This window comes from Muntiacus reevesi, chromosome 6 (assembly GCF_963930625.1).
Source record: "Muntiacus reevesi chromosome 6, mMunRee1.1, whole genome shotgun sequence".
NCBI lineage: Eukaryota > Metazoa > Chordata > Mammalia > Artiodactyla > Cervidae > Muntiacus > Muntiacus reevesi.
Window position 1 is genome coordinate 38,875,677 of NC_089254.1, and position 26,804 is coordinate 38,902,480.

At 40.7% G+C, this 26,804-nt stretch overlaps 1 protein-coding gene across 1 annotated transcript in view; it reads right to left on the reverse strand.

Annotated features, from left to right (window-relative positions):
- The window catches only part of GNAI1 (G protein subunit alpha i1), a 107,564-nt gene extending 81,554 nt beyond the window's left edge, over positions 1-26,010 (reverse strand). The window contains exons 1-2 of the mRNA XM_065939773.1: positions 25,995-26,010; positions 25,316-25,480 (exon numbers count right to left, since the gene is read on the reverse strand). Coding sequence (XP_065795845.1) covers positions 25,316-25,433 — 118 coding nt within the window. The 5' untranslated portion in view covers positions 25,434-25,480; positions 25,995-26,010. The remainder of the gene's footprint in view (positions 1-25,315; positions 25,481-25,994) is intronic.
- Positions 26,011-26,804: the final 794 nt, after the last annotated feature.

The following is a 26,804-nucleotide window of genomic DNA, read 5'->3' on the forward strand; positions in this document are numbered from 1 at the left end:
TTTAAGATAGTGGGAAAGTGTTCGGAAGAATTATGCAAAGAAGCATGGTGCCCTCCAAAACTCAGGCCTGCTCCATCAGCTCTGATCTTAATGTCATCGGGAAGACAGGCAAACTTGCCTGCTCATCTGTACATTCACTTTCTAATAGTCTGCTCAGTGACACGTTGGATTTCGTTCTCTTAAATATCTAGCTGAATAACTGTGTTATCATTCGTTCTGGAATGCCATTGCTACTTAAAATTTCAAAACCTCAATTATAATCACTGATCTTTAATAATAAAGACACCAGCCTACTCGCTGACTTTGACACCTTAATGACTAAGAGTGCAAAGTCTTGAAAACTAGACTACATAAAATATATTTAAGGAAGGTAAGCACATACGAGTTTTTGTTTAACCTTGACAAAATCATTTGATTTCAGAACAAAAACAACACACCAAAAAATACATTCTGAAATCAATGAAGTCTAACTCTTAAAGATCTGGTATATCACAAAAAAACATTCTTACGCATTGTACATGTATTATCTGATAGAAATATAGAATTAGGAATTATCTGAAATTTACAATACAACCAAAGAAAATTTTATTTCCTTTTTTATGCAGGAAAAAGCAATTCAATTATGATTAAAATATTAAAAACAGAAAACAATCCATGTATTCGTTTAATATCAACTCTCAGAAATATTTGTCCTTATTCAAGTTAATGAGATTCTATTAAAAACATTAAACTTTTCCTTTTACTAAGAAAAGCTCAATAAAACAAAAGTTGTATAATCCCACTGAGTCAGGAGTTTTTAAAAATCTCTGCACTTTAGTTAGAAATACATTTATAGACAATGCTCTTAAAAATGAATTCAAACGCAGGCTAAGACAAACTAAAGAATAACCAGCATATTATTTAATTTTCCTGATAATATATAATAGGTATTTCTTTTGTAGCAGTATATCTAATTAAAGATGACACAATATTTTATAATAATAATCTACTTTAAAAATGTTATACCTGTAACCTAATAAATAAGTCCAAGTCTTTCACAATTAGACTCCACATATAATTTTGGAACACGGCCTGGAAAGCTATTCCGGAAGCCAAAGTTCTAGTTACAATAATTGAAATCTTTCTAAGTTCTTCCAACTTTCAGAAAACACCATTTTCAAGAGATACTTTATAGTTTTCTCATAAATATAAAATGTACCAATCATTTGCTTTATTATAATAAAGAAAACAACCTTCAAAATTTTATAATTGAAATGTGTTGTCAACCATGAACCTAAAGAAAGTTACTCTGGTAAAGGAAAATAATTATGGTACAAGCTTGTTTATCTAAGAAGTACTCACCTAAAAAACTGAAAGCTCATATATATTCAGTCTGGAAATTAATGTAAACAAGAGTTCACAGAACCAGATTTTTTTTAGCCATCCCTGCCACTCTTTCCAGGACAAACTCTTTAAGAATCTAGGGAAGGTTAAGGCTTTATTTCTTAAATCCCTGTGCACTGAGTGCAATCCTAGTTTACCATAATTGCACCAAATACAAAATTAATCATGGTCACAAACAGGCTTTAAAGTATAACCTTAACAAAACATTTACAACCCAGAACTCAACTAAACGCAAGTCATTAGAGCCATAAAAATAACAATTAAAATAAAGGTGCACCTCTCCATTTTTTCTTAAAAATCAGTTCAGTATTATAAACCTGATTACCAAAGAGACTTTGGTAACTGGCTCTTTGAAATATTTCTAGGGATTACACTAAAGGAAACAAAATAGAAGTCACAGAAGATTAAGAGTAAGAAAACTAGACAAACTTCTAAATGCAAAGGAAAAATAAGTACTATTTTCAGTGCATTAAAATTTTTTTCATCTTCTCAACCATGAAACAAAGGATGTATCTCTTTTTTGATGGTTACTGAGTAAACATGATCCTGTGAATGTGCTGCACTCAATATGCCAGCAAATTTGGAAAACTCAGCAGTGGCCACAAGACTGGAAAAGGTCAGTTTTCATTCCAATCCCAAAGAAAGACAATCCCAAAGAATGCCCAAACTACCGCACAACTGCACTCATCTCACATGCTAGTAAAGTAATGCTTAAAACTCTCTAAGCCAGGCTTCAGCAATACGTGAACTGTGAATTTCCAGATGTTCAAGGTGGTTTTAAGAAAAAGGCAGAGGAACCAGTGATCAACTTGCCAACATCCGCTAGATCATCGAAAAAGCAAGAGAGTTCCAGAAAAACATCTATTCTGCTTTATTCACTATGCCAAAACCTTCAACTGTGTGGATCACAATAAACTGGAAAATTCTGAAAGAGATGGGAATACCAGACCACCTGACCTGCCTCTTGAGAAACCTATACCCAGGTCAGGAAGCAACAGTTAGAACTGGACATGGAACAACAGACTGGTTCCAAATAGGAAAAGGAGTACATCAAGGCTGTATACTGTCACCCTGCTTATTTAACCTCTATGCAGAGTACATCATAAGAAATGCTGGACTGGAAGAAGCACAAGCTGGAATCAAGATTGCCAGGAGAAATATCAATAACCTCAGATATGCAGACAACACCACCCTTATGGCAGAAAGTGAAGAAGAACTAAAGAGCCTCTTGGTGAAAGTGAAAAGAGGAGAGTGAAAAAGTTGGCTTAAAGCTCAACACTCAGAAAACTAAGAACATGGCATCCAGTCCCATCACTTCATGGCAAATAGATGGGAAAACAATGGAAACAGTGGCTGACTTTATTTTGGGGGGTTCCAAAATCACTGCAGATGGTGACTGCAGCCATGAAATTAAAAGACGCTTACTCCTTGGAAGGAAAGTTATGACCAACCTAGATAGCATATTAAAAAGCAGAGACATTACCTTGCCAACAAAGGTCCATCTAGTCAAGGTTATGGTTTTTCCAGTGGTCATGTATGGATGTGAGAGTTGGACTATAAAGAAAGCTGAACACAGAAGAATTGATGCTTTTGAACTGTGGTGTTGAAGACTCTTGAGAGTCCCTTGGACTGCAAAGAGATCCAGCCAGTCCATCCTAAAGCAGATCAGTCCTGGGTGTTCATTGAAGGACTGATGTTGAAGCTGAAACCAATACTTTGGCCACTTGATGCGGAGAGCTGACATATTGGAAAAGACCCTGATGTTGGGAAAGATTGAGGGCAGGAGGAGAAGGGGACGACAGAGGATGAGATGGTTGGATGGCTTCACCGACTCAATGGAAATGAGTTTGGGTGAACTATGGGAGTTGGTGACGGACAGGAAGTGCTGCAGTTCATGGGGTCGCAAAGAGTTGGACAGGACTGAGCAACTGAACTGAACTGAGTAAGGTATCAATGACCATATTTCAGACAATTAATATGACCCCGCAAATAAGTTCACCAGAAACACTTCTTTATATATTTACAGTATTTTAGCATTCTTGAAGGAAGAAGCATCCTTGAAGGAATAAGCATCCTATCTTATTAACAGGATAACTTACTAATCTCTGACTTACTAATCTCACTTTTTTCCTATAGTGAATCAGAGCAAAAACACCCCCAATATATTCCTTATTAGCCTGTAGAAATGGAAATGTTTTAATTCCAATTCGATAATTAGACATACCAGTGTTTAAATATACTTACAAAGTTAGAAAAATATAAGCATTAATTATGCTTACCAATTTTACGACATATTTTATAACCAAACCCTTAAAACGAATATATAAAACTGTGTTGTTATGCCTATGCCAAAGAAAAAAGAATTCAAAGTTAAAGTAAATATTTTGATTCTTGTTGAAGTGTATATTAGACCTGACAAGCTTGATTAATTTAATCTGCCCTCAGTTTCCATCATTATCAGTTTGTCATTGAGAGGGTTATTTTTACACTGTGGCATTATCTTTGAAATGTAGTATTTTAGTTACCTTGGCTAATGGAAAAGTCACTGATATAGAAAACAGTTGTTTTAAAATCCAATAGTCCTTAATTTTTTCCAATGGTAAATATAGTGTAAAGTGAAGTCGTTCAGTTGTGTTCGACTCGTTGCGACCCCATGGACTGTAGCCTACCAGGCTCCTTCATCCATGGGATTTTCCAGGCAAGAGTACTGGAGTGGGTTGCCATTTCCTTCTCCAGGGGATCTTCCCAACCCAGGAATCGAACCTGGGTCTCCCGCACTGCAGGCAGACGCTTTACCGTCTGAGCCACACTGAGGGCCAAATATAGTGTAGTAAGTATAATTAACTCTTTCTTCAAAGATTCAGGATATTCAATTTTACTGTTTTTTAAACAATAAATTTCATGTCTCATTTTAAATACTTCAGCCCTAGATCTGAAGATGGAAGACATGGTACTACATGGTACTAAATCTACACTAACCTCAGACTAGATTCTGAAGTTTATTTCTCAAATCTAACATTGAACTATTTTAATGTACATGTATCATTCAGTATTCCCTTCAAAAAACATCTAGCTAAAACATCTCATTATGCATATCAGTTAATATAGGTGTTTTAAATTATTGCTCTTTCCACATAAGACACAACTGTTAATTTATTCAACCAATATTTAGGAAATGTCTATTCTGTACCCGGCCCTTTCACCCTAATACACCCTTTAATTTCACAAATGCAAAAAAAAAAAAAAAACCCTACATGAAACAACAGAAAAGTAGATTACTTCAGATTTAAGCTTAAGAAAGTACTGATAGGCAGTATACCAAGACGGTTAAGAACCTGGAATTTGATCAAGAGATGTATATAAAGACCCAGCCTGGCCACTCAGCAGCTGTATATCCTTGGGCAAATTACATACGAGTCTACGCCTCCATTTCCTACTTTGTAACATGACATATCATCACCTTCCTTAGTTTTAGAAAACTGAAGGGAATAGGTCTGTGAAAAAGAAGAGAGGCAATGGAAGTATCTTTCATGTAAAAAAAAAAGTTTCTGTGAAAGATTTAAATTTTAGATACTCTTAAACCTTCCAATGGGAGAAGGAAACGGCAACCCACTCCAGTATTCTTGCCTGGAGAATCCTGTGGACAGGGGAGCCTGGTGGGCTGCCGTCTATGGGGTTGCACAGAGTTGGACATGATTGAAGCGACTTAGCAGCAGCAGCAGCAGCAATGGAAGAAGAATGAAGAAAATAAATACGAAACTAGAGAAATCAATTCAAAATGAAACGCATCGACCTGATTTTTTTTTTTTTTTTTGCTTGTATCCTTTAATAGCTTAAAGACTGAATAGGGAACAGCTCCGAATTTGAAATCCTGGTTCCTCCTTGTACATGTTCAAATACCACCTCCAGCATTTATCCCTCCTGTAATGCTTCCTTTTGCTTTATGTTACCACTAAACTCCTTAAGTTTTGATGCTTTTGAACTGTGGTGTTGGGGAAAACTATTGGAGAATCCCTCGGATGCAAAGAGATCAAACAAGTCAATCCTAAAGCAAATCAGTACTGAATATTTACTGGAAGGAATGATGAAGCTGAAGCTCCAATACTCTGGCCACCTGATGTGAAGAACCGAGTCACTGGAAAAGACCTTGATGATGGGAAAGATCAAAAGCAGGAAGAGAAGCAGGCAACAGAGGATGAGATGGGTGGATGCCATTATCGACTCAATGGACATGAGTTTCAGCAAGGTCTGGGAGTTGGTGATGGACAGGGAAGCCTGGCATGTTGCAGGCCATGGGGTTGCAAAGAGTTGGACACGACTGAGCAAGTGAATTGAAACTCCTGAGAGTAAGATCCATGTTTGATGTGTGTGGCATCTGCTATGGTAGTCAATTTAATATTTATTAGTGAATCTGCATTTACCTCCAAACATACCTTGTTTCCCCCACATACAAATTCAGGTTACTTGGTGGGTATAGTACTGAGCCTTATGATTCATGTTATCACAGATGATGCCTCAATGGGCATTTATTCCAATGATAGTGAGACCATAGGAATGAGGGGTTGAATAACTCAATTAGAGAAAGGGGAGGAGAATTGGGGCATTTTGCCTAGTAGTACAGGCATGCCAAAAGCAAAGGCATTGTACACCTGACTCATAGCACTACCAGCACAGAATAAACGTTAATGGGAATTATATATGTAGTTTTGTTTGTAATTTTTTTGGGTTTCTAGCTGATTAGGAGTAAGAAATGTATGACTTTTTAAAACCTAATTACATGTTTGCACAACTGTATATAATTAAGTGATATTGCAATACATTTAAAACAGTATTAGGAATCTTTAAGAATTGTTTTCTCTTTATTAAGGATCCAGATATTATTCAATTTGGACGAAAGCTGTTCCAAACTCTCTCTGCTCATGAACATACATGGGCAGGACTGGAAATCGGGAAGGATGGAAGGGTGTTCCTAGAAAGAGGAACAGTATGAGGAAGGGTATCTATGGGGAAGCATGTACAGTGTGCAGAGAGAGACAAGGGATCATCATGGGAAACATGGAAAGGCAGGGCAGACGCCAAACCACAGAGGTTCTTGATTACAAAAGGAATATTCTGTAAGTAATCACAACTATTACATACTTCTGAGTAGCTACTGCTAAGATCAAGGCTGTCACTCAGAAGCATTAATTTAGAATGAAGGGCAGAAAGTGTGTATGTAGGAAGTCCTGGCAAGAAAAAATTACAGTTCAACTTAACAGGAAAATGGAAAAAAAAATGGATGATGAACAAGACAATGGAAATTATTAGCAAACAAGGCTTGGGAAGTAACAGATGTGAAAACACACACACAAAAAAAGAGGATGCCAAAACTGACAAGAATTAGCCAAGAGTAACAATATTTCTGTGTTCTTATGTAATATTTCAGTCAAACAGAAATATCTGGAAAATAAGAGAATCAACACCTGTGTGGTGTATCCAGCACACCGCTTGAGAAATAAAGCACTGTAGCACCCTGGATAGCCGTCCCTCATTCATTCCCTCTCTCTTCTCAGGAATCACCGGCACTTTGAATTTGATGTTTATCTTCTCCACGCATTTCTTTATACTTCTGTTATATACATTTGTACCTATAAACATATGGTACAGTTCTTAAGATTTTGTTTAACTTTACTTGATTGTGCCATAGAAGAGAAAGTTGCTCAGTTGTGTCCGACTCTTTGCAACTCCAAGGACTTACACAGTCCACAGAAGCCTCCCGGCCAGAATACTGGAGTGGGTAGCCGTTCCATTCTCCAGGGGATCTTCCCAACCCAGGGATCGAACCCAGGTCTCCCACATTGCAGGTGGATTCTTTACCATCTGAGCCACCAGGGAAGCCCTGAGAGGCCATAGAGCATATCATTTACAAACTGCATAGGTAACTTAACATTGTCACTGCGATTTATCATATACCCACTTTCTCCTTGAGTATTTCATTAGTAGAGTTGTTTATAGTACTTCATTTTTAATAATACTCTTATTTATTTATTCCTGCTCATTTATTCCTGAATATGAATAATTCTAGTATTTCCAAATTTTGCTTTTACTACTAACAATATTGCAGGAAATATTTTTCTTGGTGTTAAGTGTTAACACTTTCTCTGGAGTCCAAACCTAGGAGTGGGATTCCCTGGTGTGAGGGACATATATCTTTACTAGATATGGACAAAACATTACCCCAAATGGTTCTGCCCTGATGCTTCCACCAACAGTGTATGAAAGTTGTCCAGATCAATATTTGGTGTTGTCTGATTCCAGTAAGTGTGAAATGGCGTCTCATTTTAATTTGCACTCCCATGAAACGTATGCTATGTTTTCCCCCCACTCTGTTTAGAGTGCATATGTCATCAATGTTACTATGAATGAATTGATCAATCTTGCCTACTACAGTTTGCAACCCTTTTTCTTGTTTAAGAAAGTCTTCTCTACTTCTCTTAAAAGTTCTTAAGCTGTGTGTCCTGAAGGCACATATAACTAAGTGAATATAAAAATATCAAGTCATAGTTACATGGCCTAACAGTTTAAACAATTCTAAACCATAAAGAAGGCTGAAAGCAAAAGTGGCTCAGTCCTGTCTGACTCTTTGAGACCCCAGGGACTATACAGTCCATGGAATTCTCCAGGCCACAATACTGGAGTGGGTAGCCTTTTCCTTCTCCAGGGGATCTTCCCAACCCAGGGATCGAACCCAGGTCTCCCAGACTGCAGGAGGATTCTTTACCAGCTGAGCCACAAGGGAAGAGCAAGTTCTGAGAGATGGTGCAGGACAGGGAGGCCTGGCGTGCTGCAGTTCATGGGGTCGCAGAGTCTGACACCACTGAGCACTGAACTGAATTGTATCAATCTCAAGACCGAACAGCTCAGAACATTGGAGACAATGAATAGGACTGATAGAAAAGTTTAACAGAAAGCTATTTTGTTTGTCTGAAATGCAAAAAATAAATTATTTTCTTATACTGGATATATATAAAGGATTCAGAGCAATGTCATATATTTTTTAAACAGTCTGACAGCCCTCTTCTTGGCTTTACTGAGAAGCAGGCTCAGTGACTCTGCACTCCTCTCAGACCACAGCTGCCTGGACCAGAAAAGAGTGAGCACTGGACCAACAGGAGGCCCGATCTTCACCTAACAAAGACCTATAACTCCAGAGCTTGGGGTAAACGTTGTGACAGGCAGATCAGATCTGTCTAATTTTAGAAAACTAATTCAGGGTTTGAGGCTATGAGCGGTGCAAGGTGAACTTTAAGTTCATGGAATGCGGAAACCAGAGGCTGGACGGAAATCATGGAGGAATGCCGTACAAGCCAGAACCAAAGGCACCAGCCCTGATTCCCCACCGGCCATTTTCAAGAGTTTCAGCCTTGGGCTTCCTCTGAGCCTCTCGTAATAATGATGCCCTCTTTGCCAGAGCCGGCTTGAGGAATATCTTTTCCTAGCCAATAAAGAGCCCCACCTAACAACAGAAATGTTCTTCACACACTTATCATGTCAGATATTTACTGTATCTATCATCACAGATGCCAGTTTACATTTAAGAGATTGAGATATAAAATTAAGAGAAATAAGAGAGCTAGAAAGGAAGAAAAAACTTTGTGAATATGTTATGCCCAAGAAAGCTGAAGAATGTCTTTTATGAAGTCTCTTTACTGAAGCTGTAATAGTAGACTGCATTAAAGTATGAAACTACCATGGATCTATATCATATAATCCATTATTAATAGAAGAAATGTATTCAAAAGACTAATAACACAAATGCTCTGGCTAAATGCTTCAACTTAAGGCCACACATCAAGTTTTAGAAACTTAATTATAGTAAACTAAAGCTTTAAATCACAGCAAATGTAAATGATACCTATACACAATTAAAAACCAACTTATCTTCAATCTTATCTATATCTTATCTATATGGGTAACACATGACAAATAATTACACCCCTATATTGCACTTGAAATGTTCTATCAAATAAGCCAATTATCTTGATTGCAAACTTACCCACATAATATTTAATAGTTAGAAATATCATAAAATCTAAACACCTAATCTTAACTTAGATTTTCTTAACTTAGATGTCTTCCCTGGTGGCTCAGCTGGTAAAGAGTCTACCTGCAATGCAGGAGACCTGTGTTCAAATTCTGGATTGGGAAGATTCCCCTGGAGAAGGAAATGGCAATCCACTCCAGTATTCTTGCCTGGAGAATTCCATGGACGGAGGAGCCTGGAGGGCTATAGTCAATGGGGTCACGAAAAGTTGGACACAACTGAGTGACTAACAAATACACACGATCTTAACTTTCAGAATCCAGACAAAATCATCATGCCAAATTATTTTATTAGAATATTATGATCCTTAAAATAACAAAGTTCAACTCTCAACTTATTCCCCCATGTATAGGAATCCATTCTAGAAATTCCTCATGGCTATGTTTATTCAGAAAAAATAAACTGCATACCTGACAGACTCATTCTGATGTTTGAATTTTCTAATATTTTTGTTTTTTAAAATAGCATTTGTCCACTAATGAACAAAAACATCCACACACACCCAAACGTAATTCAAACTCTACACAAGTCTATGAATCACAAAGCTTAAGTCCTAGTGACTGACTGTCAAAAGCCAGCCACTATGAAGAGTCTGTTAAGAGTTTCATATTTTTCAGACTCATTCTTTACATACTGCTTACTTCTTAGATTAGAGCCTCAGTTACTTTGGATGTGACTGCGAGAACCACAATGGGCTACATCTGGAGACTGACAGCTTTTCTGGAAATTAGTTCTGAAATGCCAAGTGCACAGTATAAGTTACTGTGAAGCTCATTACATATTTTCTGCTCCGAAAGTTTTTGAACAAAAACTTTTTTGGCAAAAAGCAGTAAAAAAAAAAACACAACTTTTTTTGGCAAAAAGCAGTAAAATTCAACTTGATGTATAAAATGCAATCATCCAGAGCAAAGTTAAAATGATCTACTACAAAGGGTAACACAAATGTCAGAGTGGAAGAAACCCAGAACCCAGTTTTTAATACTTAAACTTGTAACAAGCCAAAAATAACCATATTGGTCTTATCTAATGGTAAAATGCTTAAAGAATGCTTTCTCTACTTTAATTAATACCAGCTTCCCAAAGATTTTTCCATTCCCAGATACCTAAATGCAGGCCATAGGGTTGGCATTCTATAAATATTCGTTGAATGAATTTACATATGTTTCATAAGAACCAGATGTCATAGCTAACTTAAAGTAAGCCCAGTCAGCTAATGATGCTATAATGAAAACAGAAGTCATTGAACATTTATACTATATTTAATCACATTTTGTAAGTGCATATCAGTAAACATTAATGTGACAGATAAGTTTTCTAAGACCAGAACTCCCTTTAAGGGCAGGGGAAAATGTGTTGTATGTGCATATAGATTAGGAAAGCTGAGGTTATAAAAGTGGCAATGGCTATAAACTTCCTCAGACTTTATAACCATCTTTTATTTACTTCTAACAAAGGAATTTCATCATGAACTTTACCAGATGAAAATGTTCATAAAGAATTATAAGGTCACATTCAACCTGACCTGAACAATTATATGATCAAAAGAAGAAATCCACTGTAAAAATTCTTGCTAAACACACAGAAGATTCATTATCACTAATTATAGTTTTTGATCACTTTCCAGGAAGTGCATGCTTCCATGCAAGACAGTATCAAGCAGTTTTTTTCAAAATGCACTACTAAAACAAGATTCCAGATTAACATTAAAAGTTGACAATAAAATGGTAAGTGGTAAGAATTATACAGGACTTCCTTAGTGGCTCATAGATAAAGAATTCAACTGCCAATGCAGGAGACACAAGAGACGTGGGTTCGATCCCTGGGTCGGAAAGACTCCCTGACGAAGGAAACAGCAACCCAATCCAGTATTCGTGCCTGGGAAATCCCATGGAAAGAGGAGCCTAGTGGGCTACAGTCCATGGGATTGCAAAAGAGTCAGACATGACTTAGCAATAAAACAACAACAAGCATTATACATGCATGTACATATATGTGAATGCATAAAACATAACGAGTGCTTACTTTGAGCAAAGTGCTGTTTTAAATACTTTACTGAGGAGGTTATGGGAGGCTTCAAGAAGGTGGCAAAGATAGGGAAAGTCTTGCAAAATGTGTACAAATGGGTAAATGGAAACAATCCAGGAGGATCACCTACTCAAGGAATTTGCTTCTCCAAGTATGGCCTGGGCTGTGGATCAGCAGCCAAGGGATCCCCTCTGAGCTTGTGAGAAATGCAGAAAACTCAGATCCCATCCCAGACCTACTGAATTAGAACCTGTGTTTTAAAAGATTCCAACTTATCTTTTTGTGTTTAAGAAGAGCTGCTTTAGGAAAATAAAGGTGAGCACATATGGAGCAGCAAGAACTCACAATTAGGACAGTAGTGGAAAAAACCAACTTCAGAGCAGGAATGTAAAGGACAATAGAGAATGTGATGTGAGAAATATTTTAAAATTTTCGTGGTTTTTTTCTCTTTCATATTTACATGAATAACGGGAAAGAGGCAGGAAAGGGTTCGTTAGCGTCATCAAGCCAGAAATGGGTGAATGCACATGGCCTACTTTCCAGGTTATCACACGGCAGAGACTGCAACCCTGGCCGCCACCAGGCGCTCAGTGGTCCGGGAGCAACTGCAGAAGGCTCGTGCGGACAAGCGAGGCACGGGGTCATCTCTACGCTGGTCGTTGAGCCCGCCTTTCAGGCGCGCATGGGGTGTCAGAGAAGAGACTGCTAGAGGCAGGGGGGCCTATCCGGGATCCTGGGAGAAGAGTCGCCTAAGGCAGCAACGCATCCAGGCAGCCTGGTGGTGCGATTCTGCAGAGAGAACACGCAAGTTCGTCTCCCTCCAGCACCTTGGCACCACCGCCCCACAGAACCTTCCACATGCTTGAGGTGACTGGAGAGGCAGAGCTCTCAGGGCGCTCACGGCCTGGCTCCCACATTCTGCTCTGCAGCAAAGGGCTGTCTGGAAAGGGGTGAGCAGGGGGCCCCAGCGCCACTGGAGACGGAGGAGGGCCACGGCAGGGAGGCAGATGGTCCCGGCTGTGATTAAAATGAGACACGATGGACAGCACGGACACCCCCACTGCGGCAGTGGGTGCCGGCAGACAGGAGACAAGCTGTCTGCCAGGTCACAGGCGCAGTGGAAGTGATGAGGACCCTCCCCACTGGGCTCTCACACACACACACCCCTCTCAGACCCTCCCCACTGGGCTCACACACACACACACACACCCCTCTCAGACCCTCCCCACTGGGCTCACACACACACACACACCCCTCTCAGACCCTCCCCACTGGGCTCTCACACACACACACCCCTCTCAGACCCTCCCCACTGGGCTCTCACACACACACACCCCTCTCAGACCCTCCCCACAGGGCTCTCACACACACACACCCCTCTCAGACCCTCCCCACTGGGCTCACACACACACACACACACCCCTCTCAGACCCTCCCCACTGGGCTCTCACACACACACACCCCTCTCAGACCCTCTCCACTGGGCTCTCACACACACCCCCCTCTCAGACCCTCCCCACTGGGCTCACACACACACACACACCCCCCTCTCAGACCCTCCCCACTGGGCTCACACACACACACACCCCTCTCAGACCCTCTCCACTGGGCTCTCACACACACCCCCCTCTCAGACCCTCCCCACTGGGCTCTCACACACACACACACCCCTCTCAGACCCTCCCCACTGGGCACGCGCACGCACACACACACACACACACACCTCTCAACCTAAGCAGAAACCACATAAGCGAAGGGTTGAGGGAAGCAAAAAATAAAAAGAGCACAGGAATGAAAGGAGCCATAAATATTCAAATTCAAGGTTGCTGGATAGTAAAAAAAGGTAAGGCAGGAAAATAAGTACTTAGAAAATAAAGTCAATGATCATTTTGACTAATTAGGTGTGAGAAATAAAGTGATGGATTGGTGGTGACAGGAACTAAGAAGAAGGAAACAGGAAGAAGAAGAAAGTGGTTTAGTGAGTGGAGGAGAGATGATGCCTCCAGTTTTGGAACACCATGTTAGGTAAACGAGAAATAAACCTGAAGGAGTTGAAGCCAGTGCAGAGCACTGGCCTTGAGTTGGGGGAGCACCATCTCATGATTTCCAGCAACTCCACTGACCAACATCGCCAACTTGTACTGTCACCACACATCTCTGGAAGGTATGCCTTGATCTGGTTGTTAGGGACACTGATGTGCTCAGTTTGTAAAAACTCAGTGGATCAAATTTTTAAATTGCATAGAAATATGTTATTCTTCAAAAGATTAACTTCAACACTACTAATCAGAAGGCAGTTTTCTTCTCCTACTACATTATATTGATCTTAAGTATGGTTTACTTACAGGTTCCATGCTTCTTAAATAAATTAAAGGCATGTGCCCAAACAAGAAAAAATATATTGTAGATTAGATAAGTATATTACCAGGATAAAAAAAAAACCTGGTAGAAACCTTAAATAGGTTAAATAGGCACGGTAAACAGAACAATTCCAGGTAATTCAAGGTTAAGTCTTAAGGGACTCCTTTGAAAAAGTATTAAAATGTGTTTAAGTACTGTAATAAATTCAATGCTTCATTGTTTTTATTTCAAGGTTATGACCACTTTTCAAGAGATGCTGCTTCTCTCTTAAAAGTAAATTCATTTTAATTCTAGAGTTTTATTAGGAATCTATTTGAGTTAGCAATACAGGAAGTTGCAGAAAAGTTCTAAAATTTGTAGTAAATAAGCATAAACTTCCGTGATAAACGGCATATTCATTTGAGTCAATTCAAATTATGTTTCATAATTTATATTAACAGCTATTTTTTATTTTTAAGAAAGATAAAAGGAAAGTTTGCAGGAAACTGCTGCATTTATTCTACGAATGGGTAATAAACTGGAGAGAAAACTACCTCTAAATCATTTTTAAAGTTTTCTATTTACTCAAAATTCACTCTCTACAGAATTCTTAACCTAGCACAGGTATTTAGCTGGTCTATTCCCAATGGGGAATCTGTTAACAGAAACCCAAGTCCCAGAGGAAGCTGAGGTGGGATCGGAAACTAGTAATTACGACTGATTTTATACTTCTTCAGCTATGTACACACCCTTTGCTAATAAGAGCCAACAAAAAGATTTAATATTTGTGACCATAAATGGATCAAACTGCAAGGAGGCAGGGAGGGAGGGCTGACTCCAAGGAGTCTCTGAAGTATTTATACTAACAGCTTATATCAATACTTACCAAGCTGTGTGTGCCATGAACAACTGCTCCAAGTGCTGTAGATACACGTTGTCTCTCAGCCCTGTAGGATAGCAATACTTATCGTCTGGAATTTATAGGAAACTGAGGCTTGCAGAACTGGGTAACTTGCCCAAGGTCTTAAAGAAAGCATTTTACTGCCCAAGTTCTGGGTCAACCACCTTTCCCAAGTGGAGAGTCCTCCTACAGAACAACAACAAAAAACCCTTGGAGGAATAAAAGTCCTTATACCTGGAAAAAGTAAGAAAAGTAAACTACAGATGGCAAAGTCCCTTCTAGATGGTAGACTCAGGCACAATACCAAGCTTACAGCTGGCAGAATCCAAAAGCCCCTCAGAACTACATGAAGGCGACGGGCAGATTTGTAACCACTGGATTTCTGAGGTGCATGCCACATCCACCCTCACCTCACAAGATCAACAAAGCAGTCCCCTCTGCCGGGGTCTCTTCTACCTTCTCCCCCATTTTCCATTGTGAGGCATTATTTTTATATATACATTTTCTTTCCCTAAGTAGACTGTAAATTCTCCTAAGGATTTAGCAAACCTAAGAAAAAATACCAAAAATATGGACCACACTTAACAAATGCCACCAATGACAATCCTCACCAGACGAAGACCAACAAGACATGAAGAACACACTGCTGGCTCCTGCGAGCCAGTTACCCACAGTCGCATCATCCTGGAGGCAGATTCGGTTGTGAGAGTGTATGTAATGTCTTGTTGCGTGACTGTATGCGTTTCAAGAGAGCATTCCAAACAAAGCATTCAACAGTATGTGAAGTAGCAACATAACAGTCCTGTTAAAAACAAGGTATTTCCAACAAGGACCTACTGTGCAGCACAGGGAACTCTGCTCCATGTTACAGGGCAGCCTGGATGTGAGGGGACTCTGGGGGAGAACAGATACATGCACATGTATGGCTGAGTCCCTGTGCTGTCCACCTGAGACTATCACATTGTAAATTAGTTATATTCCAATATAAAATAAAAAGTTAAAAAAATGTATTCAGAATACACAAATAAAAAAATCACATTTCACTCCACCACTTACCAAGAGTCAAAATATTTTTCTGATCATGTAACAGGAATTTGGTCCTCTATGTTATTTTTTTAGAACTCTATTAGAAATAACATAGTAAGTTCTAGTTACTCTTAACTAGCAAGCTGTTAAACATAAATAGGGACACAATGGGCCAAAATTCACTAATTTACCCAAAGCACAAGGATAATATATTGACTTTTTCCCTTTAAAAAACTACTACTCAAAATGAATCATTTAACTAGTTACTCATTTAATTAACTCTTATGAAGGGACTAATATGTGTCACCTCACCAGGTGATAAGCCATACAGGGTTCGTGCCCTGATGAAACCAATCCGCGTGTAGAGATGCAACAAACACAAAAGTAAAAGGACAAGATGATTTCCAAATGGTGTAACTTGGAAGGGAGAGGAAAGAAGACTAATTTAGACTAAATGGTCGGGGAAAACTTCACTGAAGAGGAGGCAAACAAAGGAAGTCTTACTCATTCACACTACATCCCAAGTGAAATATTGCAAGTTCAATATGAAGCACCAGAAACTGGTGGTTTCACTGTTACCCTAACAGTTAAGTAAATTACAAGGGGCCAAAGGTTACAAAATTACCAACATTATGCATCCCTAAAGTTAAACATGAGATATAAGTGAGGGTATCTGGAAGTAGAGCGTTGCCACAACAAATACTAAAAATGTGGAAATGGCTTTAGAATTAAGCAATGGGTAGAAGCTGAAAAATTTTTGAGAAGCAGGATGCAAAAAGCCAAGATTTGCCTTGGACATGCTTTTAAAAACACAGATATTAATGGCTCCCTTGGTGAGACTCAGAAGAAAGTAAGGAAGATGGTAGAGAAAACTAAATACCATCACAAACAGACTGTCAATAAACAGGTGAACTTAACATGTGCTGCTGCTGAGGATTTGGATGAAAAGGAGGAACATATTATTAGAAACTAGAGGAAAGGGAATCCTTGTTATTTCATGGCAAAGCGTAAGTGAATTATGTTCTGCAGTTATGTGGAAAGCAGAACTTGTGAACTATAAACTTGGATATTTAGACAAGAAGATTGGCAAGCAAACTGTTGAAGGTGCAACCTGTTTTTTTCTTACTGGTTATAGGAAAATGGGAGAGGAAAAAAGTACAAAATCAAAGAATGCTGTCAGATCACCATCATACAGACAAGAAACAGGCTGATAAAACGGTGCTACCTTTCCTTGAAAAGAAAGGATGAAAACTGAAGGATGGAGTCCAGAGGCCAGAAAGTGAAGCAGAGTCACCAAGAGTGTTCATAGGCCTTGGACCTAAAGTAGTTTGCAAAGTGTATGGGACCGAATACGCAGTACTTTTTCTTTCCACTTTATCCCTTTTTGAATGAGAATGACTATTACTGGTATCCTGATACTTTTGAACCGTGGTGCTGGAGAAGACTTGAGAGTCCCTTGGACCGCAGAGATCAAACCAGTCAATCCTAAAGGAAATCAGTCCTGAATATTCATTGGAAGGACTGATGTTAAAGTTGAAGCTCCAATACTTTGGCCACCTGATGTGAAGAACTGACACACTGGAAAAGACCCTGATGCTAGAAGAGATTGAGGGCAGGAGAAGGGGACGGAGGATGAGATAGTTGGATGGCATCACCTACTCGATGGACATGAGCTTGAGCTAGCTCTGGGAGTTGGTGATGGACAGGGAAGCCTGCCGTGCTGTAGTCGACGGGGTTGCAAAGAGCTGGACACGACTGAGTGACTGAACTGAACTGATGCCTGTTTCATAGGCTATGCATTCTTACTATATTCTGGGAGCAGAGTGTTTTCTATTTTCACAGGTTCACAGATGAAAAGAAATTTGGTTCCAGTATGAATTATATGAAGATTCTCACCCATACCAGAAGTAGAGTCTGAGATCTGGATGAGATTTCGGGTGTTGAGTTCATGCCATAAGGGGCGGAGACTTTAAAGAGATCAAACCAGTCAATCCTAAGGGAAAGCAAACCTGAATAGTCACTGGAAGGACTGATGCTGAAGCTGAAGCTCCAATAGTTTAGTTACCTGATGTGAAGAGCCGACTCATTGGAAAAGACCTTCCTTCATGCTGGGAAATATTGAGGGCAGGAGGAGAAGGGGGCGACCGAGGATAAGGGGGTTGTATGGCATCACCAAATCAGTGGACATAAGTTTGAGCAAACGCCGGGAGACAGCGGGGGACACTAAGGCCTGGCGTGTTGCGGTTCACGAGGGTGCAGAGTCGGACACGACTTGGTGGCTGAAGAGCAACAACAACTGCTTTTTGCACGTGGGATGGACATGAATCTTTGGGAGCCAGAGGGCAGATCATAGGAGACAGAATAACAGTCCCCAAAGATGCCCATGTCCCCAGTCCCTAGAATCTATGAGCATGTTATCCTACAAAGCACGGAACTTTGCAGATGTGATTCAAGACTCAGCTTGAGATAAGTCTGCTATCCTGGACTATTTGGGCGGGCCCAAAGTGATCACAAAGGTCCTTATGGGTGAAGGCGGTAGACAAGAGAGTGATGCTCCATGACAAAGACTCCACTAGCCACTGCTGGCTTTGTAGACGAAGCAGAGGCCATGAGCCAATGAAAGCAGGTAGTCGCCAGACAGAGGTTGGATTCTCTTCTACAACCTCCGAAACAAAAGCAGCCCCAACATCATCTTGATTTGAGTTTGTTATAAGGCTCTGACCTACAGAAATGAAAAGGTAATAAACTGTGCATTGTTTTAAGCCACTAAGTTTATGGTAATGAATGTTCATTTTAAAATTATCTTTGTCCCATTTCTGTTAGGATTTTTAGTCCCACTTCTGTTAAAGTTTTTAATTAGTATTTAACAAATTATAACAGAATGCAGCCTAAGCATTACAAAATCAGGTGCAGTTGACTTTAGCTTATTCAACTCAAATGTGATCTGGGATCCAGTTTCACCAGTGTCACACTCTAGGATGTCAGACATTGGGTCACTACAAGCCAGAACATGTGACCAAAAAATACATGACTTAGAAATATGACAAATACATCAGGTTCTCCCATGTAAATTTGTGGTATACTGAATTTTCCAAGGTAGAGAGAAGTGCATAACAAAATACAAATTAAGACTGTTATTGGACACTCAATTGTCTTAAAAATCATAGCACTCTTTTCAAGGTTTAAATAACATCTTCCACCACATCCTATAACATAGGTATCATATTTGAATGCAGAGTTCCAAAGAATAGCAAGGAGAGATAAGAAAGACTTTCTCAGTGATCAATGCAAAGAAACAGAGAAAAACAATAGAATATAGACTACTCGATAGAAAAGAATATAGAATAGAATATAGAACGATATATAATACAATATATATTGTATTATACAATACAATATATAAATATATACAACAATATATAAAACAATACAGAACAATAGAATATAGAACAAAAGACTATAGAGATCTCTTCAAGAAAATTAGAGCTACCAAGGGAACATTTCATGCAAAGGTGGCACAATAAAGGACAGAGATGGTATGGACCTAACAGAAGCAGAAGAGATTAAAAAGAGGTGGCAAGAATACACAGAACTATACAAAAAAGATCTTCAAGACCCAGATAACCACAATGGTGTGATCACTCACCTACAGCCAGACATCCTACAGCCAGACATCCTAGAATGTGAAGACAAATGAGCCTTAGTCTACGAACAAAGCTAGTGGAGGCGATGAAATTCCAATTAAGCTATTTCAAATCCTATAAGATGATGCTGTGAAAGTGTTACACTCAATATGCCAGCAAATTTGGAAAATTCAGCAGTGGCCACAGGACTGGAAAAGGTTAGTTTTCATTCCAATCCCAAAGAAAGGCAATGCAAAAGAATGTTCAAACTACTGCATAATTGCACTCATCTCACACGCTAGCAAACTAATCCTCAAAATTCTTCAAGCTAGGCTTCAACAGTATGTGAACTGTGAATGTCAAGATGTTCAAGCTGGATTTAGAAAAGGCAGAGGAACCAGAGATCAAATTGCCAACATGCGTTGGATCATCAAAAAAGCAAGAGAGTTCCAGAAAAACATCTACTGCTTTATCGACTATGCCAAAGCCTTTGACTATGTGGATCACAACAAACTGTAAAAAATTCTTCAAGAGATGGGAGTACCAGATGACCTGACCTGCCTCCTGAGAAATCAGTATGCAGGTCAAGAAGTAAGTTAGAACTGGACATGGAACAACAGACTGGTTCCAAATAGGGAGAGGAGTGTGTCAAGGCTGTATACTGTCACCCTGCTTATTTAACTTATATTCAGAGTACATCATGCGAAATGCCAGGCTGGATGAAGCACAAGCTGGAATCAAGTCTGCTGGGAGAAATATCAATAACTTCAGATATGCAGATAACTCCACCCTTATGGCAGAAAGCAAAGAGGAACTAAACAGCCTCATGATAAAAAGTGAAAGAGGAGAGTGAAATAGTTGGCTTAAAAGTCAACATTCAGAAAACTAAGATCACAGCATCCAGTCCCATCACTTCATGGCAAAAAGATGGGAAAACAATGAAAACAGTGACAAACTTTATTTTGGGGGGCTTCAAAATCATTGCAGATGGTGACTGCAGCCATGAAATTAAAAGATGCTTGATCCTTGGGAGCAAAGCTATGACCAACCTAGACAGCATATTAAAAAGCAGAGACATTACTTTGTCAACAAAGGTCCGTCTAGTCAAAACTATGGTTTTTCCAGTAGTCATGTATGGATCTGAGAGCTGAACTCTGAAGAGAGCTGAGGGCCAAAGAATTGATGCTTTTGAACTGTGGTGTTGGAAAAGACTCTTGAAGAGCCCCTTGGACTGCATGGAGATCCAACCAGTCAATGCTAAAGGAAATCAGTCCTGAATATTAATTGGAAGGACTGATGCTGAGGCTCCAATACTTTGGCCACCTGATGCAAAGAACTGACTCATCTGAAAAGACCCTGTTGCTGAGAAAGACTGAGGGCAGGAGGAGAAGGAAAGAACAGAGGATGAGATGGTTGGATGGTATTGCCGACTTGATGGACGTGAGTTTGAGGAGGCTCCAGGAGTTGGTGATGGACAGAGAGGCCTGGCATGCTGCAGTCCATGCAGCCGCAGAGTCAGACAGTACTGAATGACTGAACTGAACTGATTTACTATCATTGATAAATTAATTTCATGTTCTTTATAGCTGAGTCCAAAAATAAAGAATAAAAAATGAGACCTAGGCTTAATAAAAAAAAATTATTTTAAGGAATAATACTACACTATAAGGACATAAATGACTCTCCTCAGATATCCATTGTCATTTATTTTACCTAACATGTCAAATAAATATTACGACTGTGAAAAGTTCTTATTAAAAAAAAAATTTACTGAGCCAATCAACCTGCTTTTAGATATCATGCACTTATTTGGTTGTCATTTACTTTTACTGTTTCCTTTCTGTTTACATTCCCATCAATACTAAAACTGGCAAAGTATAAGGTTTATATTCTAAGTGAATCCTAGTCCTACACAAGATATTAACATAATTAAGAACTAAATATGGGCTTGACAAAATAAAAGGGTTGTCAGGACAACTTACAAAGATCCTCTTCCTGAAGTTTCACAATAGTTTGGGAAGCGGACAGGGCGTAAAGCGAAATCACGCTGGAAGCCAGAGTGCAAATATGCTCTACTATATGCCAAGCATTCCTGTTTGGAGAAGAATGGCGCCCTGAGGAAAAGAGTGAGAGGACAGAGGGAAGCCAGGTCTACAAGAAAGCCTTTATTCTACAGGCAAAGGAGAAGTCAAGAATGGTTTTCTGGACAAGGAGTTAGCGTGATACCTACTGCAGGCTAGAGGTGAATGCAGGGCAAATGCAGGAAAGTCTACTGCAACTGGGCTGCCAGAGGCAGAGCAGAACCTGAACTAGAAAAAATGAGAATGAAAAAGAGAAGATACAGAAATATCAGCACTTTCAAAACATACATCAACACCACCTGTGGCTTCTATCATAGTAACTGCTAATACAAAGCAGGTGGGGGAGAAAGAGAGACTCAACCTCTGTTGAAATACCAGATCCACTCACTCACTCAAGGAACTTTCTGACATCTAAGATCCTGAGCCAACTCTAAGGAAACAGCTAAAGCAATGCAAAATCCAAAGTTCTGCAATGCCATAATTTCTCAACTAGAGGAGTCACGGGAAAAGTTTAAAGAAAGCAAAGTGATGAATGGTATAGTTTCTCAAATAGCTCGTGGGTGGTAGGAATCGAAAAATATTCACCAAGTAAAAGAGATCCAGTTCCTCACCTCACTTTAAGAAGTTAAAGAAGGAGATAAAACGTGTGGATTTGTATTTGTTTGTTTGTGGGGATGACTCCGGTGGAGGGAAGGATAATGGGTGGAGTGAGGGAGAATAACAGCTCAAAGTTTCAGAATCAAATAATTTAAAAACAATTCGTAAAAATTTTATTGGCATATTCTCTAGCCTCATATATCATTGAAAATTATCATAAAATATGTAATAAGTACCCATATGTACAATATAGTCTCACTGAAACAGGTCTAATGATATACCCTTAAAAAGATAGTAAGTTGTAACATCCTCAAAGATATAACAATAACATTTTCCCTTGAGACAGTCACATATAATGAAAAGAAAATTTTCACTATCAAAATAAGTTTTTTTCTTTAGGATTACTACTCTAATACTAAAGCCTGAAAGCTAAATCTAAAAGGTTGAACCACTTAAACCCTGACCCAACTGTCTTTAGGTCAATTAGACTAGGTCCTCTGTTTTGTAAGGCCTAATTCACTGCTCCTAATAAGGATAGTGAAATACCTTTGAGTTAAAATATATACATTTGTTCCCAATAACATAGACATCCAGTACCAAAAACTTTTTACTTATGTGTGTCTTATACCTGAATCTCTCAACCACGATGTCTAAAATGATAACTCTTGCCTTAATAAAAAATGAAATATAACAGACTATTTACTACACCATCTTAAAGGTACCTTAGGTGCTTTATGCCTTAAATAAAAAAAAATCATTTGATGAGAAAAAAAAATAAAGAGAAAGAAAACCTGATGTAAATGGAATTGACATTGGTTATAGGTTACCTAGAAACCATTTTATATTTCTAGATGATTCAGTTGCTGCATTTTACATGGAATGATTTAATTGAGCTCTTTACACACTAAGAACTAAAAAAAAAAAAAAAAAAAAAAAAAAATCCCCAAAAGAACCAAAGGTCAACACTTCACTGCTAAAGTCAAACTAGGAAAAAGAAATATTTTTTCAAACATTCCAAGAATAAGCCAACATTCTGTTTAAAGAAACTAGAATGTTGGAACTCTGGGCAAAAGGGTAGAGGGTAGCATGGGAGTAAGACAGAGGAGGAGGAATGCTGGGCCAATAATATGATCCTGTGATGGGATTTCTACAGAGAAAAGGTGTGGGAACAGCACAAGACTAAAGCTAGAAAAGAGAGCTGAAAAAATTTAGCTACCTAAAGATTTTAAGCCATTTTGAAAGCTTTCTAATGTTACTGATATGAAGAAACAAAACTCCTTAATTTCTTCTGAAAATGGTAACTCTGTTACACCTCTCTCAGAGCTCTTACTACAGTTCATGGTACAGATCCAAATTCAGGTTCTACCCTACATATTCAGTATATATTTTTCAGTCTAGAAGAGCTACTCTCAGCTGAGATTAAACTTGCCCCTAGGGGATGTTTGGGAGTTACCTGAGACATTATTTGGAAGCCAAAGATTCTGCTAGGTTTCCTATAAGGCACAACACAGCTTGCACAACAAAGAGATAATTTCATCCAAAATGCCAACAGTGCTAAATTTGACAAATACTGATCTCTTCTGAATATGAGATCAACTCCTTGAACCCTTATCCTTGTCCATTTCTAATAGACATCTACTTAAAGCATAGAACCATACCAGAGGACCCATTTTTCAATGCTTTAAACAAACATGGTGGATGGCTGGCTCAAACTGAGCATCACACAATACACGGAAATAATACATCAGAGCAGGAGTGCACAAACTGCTGGAAAGAGAACTTTTCAATCCTTTTTCCATTTTCGTCTCAAGTACATTCCATTTGAAAGAGGAGCACCTATATGTTTCCATACCAAGGTATGTCCCTTCTGTGTTCAAGATACTAAAAATATATTGACTTCCTCAAAAGACAATTTCTTATTAATGTAAAAACTTAGGGAAACAGTGTGAACTGAGGAAGATTTACTCTGGGTAGGGGGAGGGGCGGAAAAACCACCAGGTCTCTAAAATGCAAAGTTATTTCACAGTTTACTTGTAGAATGACTCAGATCATTATTACTTTTAGTCATGCTAAGTTTGCAGCTTCTAAGCCTACTAGTAATGGAGGAAAAAAAAAACCCCATTTTTCCTGCAGTCATTAAACCAATGAAACAGAAGCTTACTGAAAATAGGCTTGTGCAATAGTATTTATTTTATTATAACGGTTACAAAAAGAAAAGCAGTCTCTGGAGTGCAAATAAAGATTCTGAGAAATCTTTCACCTACTTCACTACCTATAGGTAGGGTGGTGTGGTGCGTTTGCGGGGGGGTGGGGTGGGCGGGCAAACAAAAGAAAATCCTAACTTACACATCGAAAATCTTAAACTGTGAATATTTTCCGAATGTATCCCTCAATCAAAATCCTGGATTACTCTTTTCACGTTCCCTTCCTTCAAACTGGAAAAGCAGAGCGTCTCGCCACCAGAACAATACTAAGAACAAATAAAAGCCTTGCGCCGACCTGGCAGATCCCATTCATCAGAAGCCCTGGCAGCAGAGAAGAATCCTGCTGTCCCGTGTGACCCACTCACGCCTTTCACATCGGTTTTACTGAAGCCAATGTTACCCAACTTCGGTGGTTCCCATGTCCCCACAGTATTAAAAAAATCCAAGCATAGCCTACTTCCCCTACGCAAGGTAAATGCAATCAGTGCGCCTTTAACACTTACTGAGTCGCCATAGAAGTTCACCAGAAAGACACAATTCAACCCTAAGGAGGCCCCACAAAAGGTGCACTGATTCACAAAACGTGGCACTCCTGACATCCTCGAGGAAACCACAACCGCGATACGATGCCCTGTACGCAGGGTTTTAGCGCGGCGGGTGCTTTTATTTCTTTTTCGCCAATGCCCTTTCATTTTCATAAAGCTGAGCTAACTTAAAAGAAGGGGGCTTCCTCGCGAACCGCTCCTGGGCTCCTGGTGAAATTCACACCAGGCACGCGAGTGAAGTCTTGCCGCGCCGCCGGCGAGTTCTCCGCGGGCAAGGGAGCAAAGAGAAGGGGACCGAGGAGGGGGGCCCCCGCCTCAGCTCTGCGCCGCACAAGCTCGCGCTCCGAAACCATCCTCGGACGCTACACGATGCGCCCCCCGCCGCTTTGGCACGTCCCCTCCCGGTTTCCCGACGCCAAAGAGCCCAGCACAGCCGCGCCCGGCTCCGCCGCCCGACCCCCGGGTTCCAGGCCCACCAGGCGCCCAACCCGGCCCGGCCGCTCTTACCGAGCAGCAGCAGCTTGACCTCGCGCGCCGCCTTCTCGCCATCCTCGCGGAGGTTCCGGTCGATCATCTTACTCCGCTCCACCGCCGCCTTGTCCTCGGCGCTCAGCGTACAGCCCATTGTGCCAGGAGCGAAAGCTGGCTGCCGCTCCCTCCAAGTCCGGCGCGCTGCCTCGAAACACAGGTGAATTCTTTCTTTCTGGATGCAGGCGTTCGAATTCCTCCTGACGCCGGCCACGCCACCCCTACCTCCTTCCGAAACTGAGCGAGGGCAGCGCTCTCTGCCGAAGGGCGAGCAGCTCCGCGCAGCTGCTTTCTACAGCCAGGCTCTACTCCTCGCCTCCCGAGGCGCCCCCTAAGCCCAGGTTCCTAGGCTCCGGGAACAGCTGCCAGCGGCCTCCTGCTGGTGGCCGCGCTGCAGCCTCTAAGGAGCCCAGCTCGGCTAGGCGTCCGCGCGCCGCCGCGTCCCCGCCCCTGCCTGCCCCGCCCGCCGCCCCGCGACCACTCCCAGAGCGCGCGCCCGCGCGCGAGCCCTCGGACCTCGCCCCCTCGGATGGGCGCGCGCGCCCGCGGACCCCGGCGCCGCACCGTCCGCGAGGGCCGGCCACCCGCGCGCGCGCCCCTGGGAAGCGCCCCTGGGAAGCGCCCCCGGAGCCCCAAACCTCTCGGGGAATTCCCCTACCTGGCTTCCTCCTCGAGAGTGTGATAATTTCTTCCCGTTTACTCACACCCAGGGATGTGTGCGGACCTGCCCCTTGGGGTGCGGGTGGGAGAGCTGCCAAAGTTGGAAACCGAAAAAAAAAAAAAAAAAAAAACCCAGTCCTGGGCGTTTGAGCATGCCCAGCTCGGGCGGGCGCTCGAGGGTTTTCAAAACGCAAACCCCTGTCAGCTGGCCTTCATGGCGGTGGGAGATGGAGCGAGCTGGTCTGGGAATGGAGCCATGGAGAAAGCAGAGCAGGTAAAGTGCAGAACAGAGAAGTCCGGGGAGGACAGGAGGTCAACTTTCTTCCTTTTTTTTCTTTCCCTTCTCTCCTCCCTCGTACCATCCATTTTCACGTTCCTTTCCACAAGCAGAAAACATTTTGAAGAACTTCCTCAAGCCTGAGAAAATGTGAGACAAAGAATCAAAGAGTATATTTTTAAAATAAGAGCCAACACACCCAAACAAACCTGCTCCTCGCGGTAACTGACCTCCTCTGGGGCAACATAGAAGCTTCCAAGCCAAGTTCTGCACCAATATTCATGACCATGTTAGTAAATCAGAAGCCACTGGGCATGCCATTCCTTATTGCAGGCTTTGGCATCCTCACCCATAAAATGAGATGGAGTTGATCCACACTATCCTCCATCCTTCCAGCTTTACCTGGTCTGGGGGAAATCACTTCTGTGGGCGTTAGAGACATCTCACCCAGCATGTCATCAATGAGCATAGGTTTAAAATCTGGTCTCTGTCATTTGCACTACTACACTTACCCTTACAGATATCACAGGA